Genomic DNA, 7,623 nt, shown 5'->3' with positions numbered 1-7,623 from the left:
TTTGGGGAAAACAAAGAAGTAATAAATGTTTTCTTTAACTTATTGGAGTAAGTACCTTCTAGAATGAGGCTCCTCTCCATTACTCACTCTCTTCCCTTTCCCGAGTTCTTACTTAGATGGAAGCCACAAGTCATAATTAAAAATTAAAGATTGAGATTAATTATCTAAATCAAGGTCCTAACAATAATTAGAAAAGCAATCAATTTGTATATTTACTTCTGAAAAAAAAAAGGTCAATATCATAATTCTAGCAAAAATATCTCATTCATAAATTTAGAAAGAAAAAAAACCGTATAGGAAGACATCAATAACAATATACGAGTGTAATATCTTAAGTAGGTATGAAGAGGATTGTGTGTATGCAACTTTCCACCCTACCTTGTCAAAGTTTAGAGACTATTTCCGATAAACCATTGGCTCAAGACATAAAGGGAGAATGAAACTAAAAGTATCTAAAGAATAGTCCACATTTTTTTTTCTTTTGGGCCAAAAAAAAAAATAAAGGGTGAGAATCATTTACAGCAAAAGCCTATACGACAGGAAGATGGCAAGTACATCCATGAGCAGAAAATAATTAATAGACAATCACTTGAAGATGCAAGAGTGTGGTATGTTTTTGAAACATCATCTTTCTTTTATGCCTTGAAAATTTTGGCATCAAGAAATTCTAATGTAGTAGTTATACAAGTAGCTAGCTAGTATGTGGCACCCAGATCAAACCATGTATGTCATTCCTACTTGGATAATATTCATGTGAGGAACGCGCATTGTTGCAGCACCTCCTCTACAATTCTTCCTCATGAATGCATAGAAGTAATTTATGCTTAATTTCTTGATGAACCAAGAGTTTTTCTTTGCCCTCACGTCCCCGTGTCCAAGCAAGTATGTAAATCCAGATTCTGTGGCTTCTCGGAGAGCAGAGAGCTCATATTCCAGACTAGGATCTTCATCAACTGGCATAACACTGGCTGGTAACGTCAGGGATGCTTCTGATGTTGATGCTCCTGAAGTTTCCATTCTTTGATCACGCATTAATGGAATCTTAAGCTCGTCCATCCCATCACCATCATCATCTTGTATTTCAGACTCATCCCTTGACCTCACAGAGATGCTATCAAGGTCTGGTTGATTCAGGTTGATTTCCAAAGCAACATCCAGGGCCTCCTTTCTTAGAAACTTCTCAAGGCTATCTACCAAAAGTTGCTCAAATGCATGATGATCCTCTTTTCTGACATCTTTATAGCCATATCTAGCTACACAACGGAACATATGATAGTCCTTCGGACCAACCCTTCGAAACAAGAACCTTTCTTCCTGAGGGACAACAGGTACTGGCACATATTTGATGCAGACAAAGACTATCACAGAGTGAATAGCTGGAAGATCTAATAGAAACTGAGAAAAAATAGAGGGAATGCCTTGAACCAGCTCATTGTATAGTAAACCAATCCCTGGTACCCTTACCGTCCCAAGAGAAGAGCCAAGCTCATGCATGAAATCCATTGAAATCTTCTGCTTGACCTCACTCTGGTACTTCAAGACACTCCCATAGTTCCAAATATACATCACACAGAGGAACCAAGAGGCAAAAACTAGCGGAAGCCAACCACCCTCGAAGAGCTTGGATAGAACAGCAGACATATAAATAAGCTCTATAGTTCCAAATATAAGTGGAAACAAGATAGCCAGAAACAAATTTGTTTGCCATATCAGTAGCATTACGACTGTAACCAAAGTCGTGCTAACCATCATGACACCAACTTCAGCTATGCCTGCAATAGAGAAGGATAACTTCATAGTGCATATGCTCAAGTGAGGATATCTAGTAATGATTGGAACTCATTTCCATACTCAATAACTTGAATGAATAATTCAATAGAAAAATGAAACAGCACTCAAATGCCAAGGAGCAAGCACCCCTAGAACCTTTCTCTTTTCTTTCTTTCATCTCTCTTTTCTTCTCCGGAAACGTTTGTTATAATATATTGGTATAGCTAGAGCTGCTTGAGGAAGCGAATGTGGAAGAAGGAATGCAATTGAAAGGGAGGAAAAACGACGCTGATTCAAGCAAGTACTCCTATCAGTTTTATTTTGTATGATACTGTTTGACTATAAACAGTCAAGAAAGAAAGAAGGAATTTGACACATAAGATGTATACCAAAACTGCCTTTAGTATTTTGTGGTCTTCAACATGTCATGCCACTTCTTAGGAGAGCATCACGTTAAGGGAAAAATGGAATATCAAGATTAAAGAGTTTCCCAATATAGTATATATCAATCTTTCTAAAATGGACAAAAAAGGGAAAGAGTTCCATATAGAATGGAAAGAAAGGATGGAGCATTATTAACTAAATACTGAAAAATCTTTTGTTCGTTTGAAGAAAATCCACAAAGTTGCTAAAATGAGGTACCAACCATAGGCATTAGATATGTCTGTCGTGCTCTGGAAGGCAGCAACCACAAGCATGCACATTATCATCAAAAACCAATTAATGACAGGAATGTAAATTTGACCCATGTGCCTCTTTGAGGTGTGAATAATCTTCAATCTTGGGAAGCATCCAAAAGCCATAGCTTGCTTAACACATGAAAATGAAGCAGATATCATGGCCTGGCTGGCAATTATAGCAGCTACTGTTGCTAACCCAAAAACTGGCCAAAAGAGACTATCTGTTGTTGAAAAAAACTTCTAGTGTCAAAGAAGTACTCAAAAATCAAAACCGTTGAACATTTGAATCTCGAGAAAAAGGAAGCAGCAAAGAGAATATTTAGAAGCTTCTTCTTAGCACTAATACCTGGCACAGAATCATAAAATATTCTCTCAGATGAATTTGGGAATTTCATTAGATAAGCAGCTTGGCCGAAGTAGGCCAAAAAAAGGCAGGGGAACACTACGCTTGTGAAAGCAATCTGCAGCAGTCAACTTAAATCAAAATGGAAACAAATGCTGCAGTCATCATAATTAAGGTAGCTAGCTGAAACTTCAAGTGAGGGCACAATAAAGAAAAATACCTGTATAGACTTCACAGAGAAATGACCTAAATCAGCAAACATTGCTTCCGCTCCTGCAACCATTCATTAAATAGCATATCAACTTACCAACAACAGCTACTACTACCATACTTCAATCCCAAACTAGTTTGGCTCGTCTACAGAATACTTCTACCTATTCCACTCTATTCAGGCCCATTTTATTCCAATACTTGATAATTTGTCTTTAAAGAAAATGTGTTCTATAAAACTAAATGGAAGCATTTGCTAGAGCAGCCAGGAGAAAAGAATGTTCATTGCTTTTGAAAATTGTTCCAATCCTTGTTTCTTATGAATCAGACAATGCATGCTTGCACCTTTTAGAAGATAAGGAATTCTTAGGCACCAACGAAAACTTTGCAAATGTCTCGATCATCATACATCCCGTAAGTCCGTTACACACAGAATAAGACAAGAAAAGAAGGCAGCTCCATATAGGTGTATATAAAGTGAAAACTCGGATATCTTCATGCACTAAACTAATTTAGGAACTTTAGATCATACAAAAGGAGAAAAGAATTTATTATACCTGTGATGCATAAAACACAGCCACCAAGAGCTGACCATCCATTGATTGAGTTCTTCTTGAAGAACAGATATATATAAGCTGGATTTAAAGCCCTTAAGACAGTTACATCATGCTTCAGAAGATTATAAACTCCTATAGCCCCTAGACTGAAGAACCATAAAGCCAGGGCAGGTGCAAATGTAAATCCCACTTTGCTTGACCCATATCGCTGTATACTGAACAATACGCCAAGGATGATAATTGAAGTGAAAACAAGAGCATCTGCAAGCAACATTAATAGGGTATTACAAATATTACTACCATGCTACATCTCGTCATGATTGTTGGATATTAAAATGTTCGTGCAAAGAATTTGCACTGAGAACTTCAACGCATTTCATTGGAGAATATTTAAAATGAAGGCCTGTAATTGTAGATATACTGAACTGGCAAATTTTGCCGTTCCACTAAGATTAAAGGTGGTGATTTTCTATATTGCATGAGACCTTAGTTTCACCGCAGTAGATTAATAGCTAGAAGAGCTATTTAAAACGACTGAAATTTTTCTATTGCTGTCTTGGATAGCACTGGAATATTCTTTTATGTCATGTAGTTTCCCTGAATGAAGCCAGGTATCATAATTCTGTCTACCAGTTTTCTATATTGTCCCTTTTGTTCCATGTTGAGATAGAACCTTAATTTATCACACGTTTTTACGTAGATTTGGCACCCTATTTATCACTCATTGTTATGTAGTTTCGGCACAGTAAAACTGATAGCTAGAAAAGGCATGCTATTTGTAACCAATTTAGCATTTCCAATATAGCACAAATTTTGCAGTTTAATTCTCAGAAGTAGCTAGTAGCAGCAATTACAAGAAGAAAAGAAAACTCACTTGTGCCAAATCCCGGGACCCTACCTTGCAGCCCACTTACAGCAGACATAACTGCAAGAAATGAGGATCATTAAGAGACTGGATTGGTTACAAAGAGCACTGTCAAAGTAGAGAACTAATTATGGTGCCAGACAACTAAAAAGCATAGTCAGAATCCTATTTTAGGGGATCTGGGTCACACAACAAGGCAATAAGCTTATGAGGAACTAGAAAGCGCAAATGATGAATAATTGCAGAACCCATAATTCTAGTCTTCTAGAAGACTTCTGCACAAGTAAGATGGAATTTCGAGACTATTATCATATTAGCTAGCTCTAGGGTGTTCCTTTCTATTGACTGTTTTTTACTGAGGACCTCAATATTTCACATCATCCACTAGTCCACTTCAATATGTATACAGAAATTTAGGGAATCAGAATCAAAATTGTCCATCATATGCCAGTGATTGAGTGGACCACAAGTACAGTTAAAATCAGTCTTTTGTTGATATTCTCCTTCACCTTTGAGCTAAATGAAAACCCCCTTTTCCAAATTAACTTGGTCATCAAGTTATTATGGCAACTTTGTTCCCCACAAGAACATCAAGTCAAACATACATTTTACCCCTGAATTTTACAACTGCCCAGTAATATTTCTTAAATAGATGGCATAATTTCATTTCTCCCTGCCTATTCTTCCACTCTGCCCCTGTTAGGTATATACTATTAACCCCCAACAAAAAATAGTGATAAGCATTGTAATGAAAACGGAGAAGATCAAAACTGGTCATTAAAATGTTCACTCATGCTTGGTTTTTGGCCACTTATTGAGAATTTTAGCAAAGTTGCTTCTGAACCTTTCAAGGACAACCAAAAATGTAAAGAAAAAAAGAAGAATACCTGACATTGCTGGGGTCAAGATACCATCACCTATGATCATTGATGTTCCCATCAGAACCAATAGCAAGACAAGGGTTTTCAGAGAAGATTTACGTTCCAAGACTTCCTTTATATTTAAAGCCCTTTGCAGTTCTGGAGTAGGTAACTTGAGCTTAAAACTTGAGATGTGTTCATCAGCTGGCTGTCGATTGGGAAGAAGGTTGACATTTGCATACCTGCAGATCAATGAATACAGTGCAAATGTTCCTCCTGACATCAAAATTATTTCAGTTGTTAAGGAAACCATCATTTCCCAGATGATAAGCACATGAAAAGTCATAAACGGAAGACCCTTGTAGGAATAAATAATATACCTTCTCCACTGTCATTAGCCTTGAGCACTATAAATACATATTTCATTAGTGGAATGAGAGCAATTGTGTATAACACAATGGACAATGCCCCCAAGACATCAACTTCTGATGTGATGGGCACCTTGCTGAAAACGCCTGAGAAAACATATAAAGGGCTTGTGCCCATGTCACCATATACCACACCAAGCGTTTGAAATGCTAGAGCAAGTGTACTCAAAAGAGAAGACTCCTGATTTTTTGAAGAGACATAAATTAGTAAAGGAAGACGTAGACCCCTTGTAGAAACTCTTCCCCCCTCCAAAAAAAATATATATATAAGTACAAGCTGATAGAAAAACAAGCATTTGCATCCCTATGATTAGTATTATTATTATTTTTTGAAATTGGTAAATTGTATTCATCAGCATTAAGGGTATGTTGGCCACCTCCAAAAGAGAGCACTTACAAGCTTCCTATCAAATCTATAATCTGATCTACATCTTCAATACAAAGTAGCTAGTCAATACTCTGTAAATGTATGTTGTGTTGCTAATCATTATGCAGAACCAAAAGAGAAAAGTATACAAGTTTTTCTCAAAGTTTGACCTTAGCTCCATTACATCCATGCCATATATAAGGGGCCAAAACCTAGAAAAACTACTTCCAGAAACTGCTACAAATTATAGTTAAGTCAACTAAGGAATCGCCTTGGGCGAAAAGGAATAGAAAAAAGAGGGGAATAAAATTCCCTTGGCCTCTAAAAGTTGTTCTCAATACTCTTCCTCTTGAGTCATCCTTTTGAATATATAACTTCTTTCCCAATGATTGCACAAAAATTGCATATAATATGAACTCACATTTCATCCCTAAAGGAGAAGAACTGCAGTAAGTTGCTAGCATAAAACTAGTCAATTCTAATGAAATCACAAGAATAATATATATCAGCTAGCTATTCAAATTTGACAAACTTAAGTAGGAAATCTCGGAGATATAATCCTAAATTTCAAGTCAAAATTGCTGCACTAGAGAGCCCAGATAGCTTGCATTCATCCATTATAGAATCTTCACTTCATTTCCCATAAAGCATAAAGTTATCCAATCCCAAATGATATTAGGGTCCCACAGTGCTCTAATAAAGAAGTTTATTTGTTCATACTATTTCAAAATGACCAATCAAACAAAACAATTGAAGAGGAAGATTAATACACAACAACAACTTACCCAGTGTAATCCCAGGCAAAATTTATAGTAATTTGTACCTTTTTATGGTGGCTTCCATGGGCAACAGAAATCTCCATGGCCTCAACATCAAAAGAATCAAGTCTTTTAGGTTTTTTAACCAATCTTCTCCTAACAGATCCATAACCTTGTTTAACAATTTCATCATCACCAAAAAGTGACCATGATGGTGATGATTCAGAGTCCACTTCACTACCATCTACCCACCTTGTTGATCCTGTACTTCCTCCAGTAGTACATCTCCTCAACAAACCCACTCTATTACTGTTCTCTTCTTCAATCTCTTCTTCACCCATTCTTCTTCTTCTTTGTTACCACAATGAATGAATGAACCAGATTTGTCACTCAAAACTTTATCATCAATAATTAATGTGATGCTTTGTCTCACTATCATACAGTATGATATCTTCTGAAATATCAATAATAAAACCTTTTTTTTTGGTAAAATACATATTCCTTTCACTCACTTTCGGACAATTCAATAATCTTGAAACCTGTTGTAACTAGACCAGGGTCAGGGCGGCCGCCCTTATATTGTTAGTTTAAATATGGTGTTTATTTTGCTTATTAAGTATTTAAGTAGATTTTGTTGTATTGTATCTTTAAATCAATTCTTAGTTCATAATGTAAAGTCTCATTTGCTTATTATTTAATTGTTTTATTTTATTTTTTTATAGTAGTTCAATAGTAGGCTTTATTTATTTTTGTAGGTTTTCATTATTGATGTGTGACATTATGTA

At 36.1% G+C, this 7,623-nt stretch overlaps 1 protein-coding gene across 1 annotated transcript; it reads right to left on the bottom strand.

Annotated features, from left to right (window-relative positions):
• Positions 1–453: 453 nt before the first annotated feature.
• Positions 454–7,407, bottom strand: LOC125855553 (putative potassium transporter 12). Its single transcript, XM_049535285.1, has 9 exons — positions 6,904–7,407; positions 5,666–5,894; positions 5,313–5,561; positions 4,435–4,485; positions 3,561–3,821; positions 3,014–3,066; positions 2,797–2,911; positions 2,417–2,671; positions 454–1,772 (listed from the first exon to the last, which is right to left on the bottom strand). The coding sequence occupies exons 1-9, from the start codon at positions 7,177–7,179 to the stop codon at positions 715–717; spliced, it is 2,547 nt and encodes an 848-aa protein (XP_049391242.1). The 5' UTR covers positions 7,180–7,407; the 3' UTR covers positions 454–714.
• Positions 7,408–7,623: the final 216 nt, after the last annotated feature.

This window comes from Solanum stenotomum, chromosome 2 (genome assembly GCF_019186545.1).
Source record: "Solanum stenotomum isolate F172 chromosome 2, ASM1918654v1, whole genome shotgun sequence".
Classification (NCBI taxonomy): domain Eukaryota; kingdom Viridiplantae; phylum Streptophyta; class Magnoliopsida; order Solanales; family Solanaceae; genus Solanum; species Solanum stenotomum.
Note: the sequence above shows the minus strand (reverse complement) of the source record. Positions and strands in the feature narration are given on the sequence as shown.

Excerpts from the sequence above, each read along its gene's own strand:
- LOC125855553 (XM_049535285.1), bottom strand. The coding sequence starts at position 7,179 with ATGGGTGAAGAAGAGATTGAAGAAGAGAACAGTAATAGAGTGGGTTTG. Across the intron at positions 3,822-4,434 it reads GGTCCCGGGATTTGGCACAA|ATGCTCTTGTTTTCACTTCA; the intron begins GTGAGTTTTCTT and ends TGTTGCTTGCAG. Across the intron at positions 3,067-3,560 it reads CTGTGTTTTATGCATCACAG|GAGCGGAAGCAATGTTTGCT; the intron begins GTATAATAAATT and ends GAATGGTTGCAG.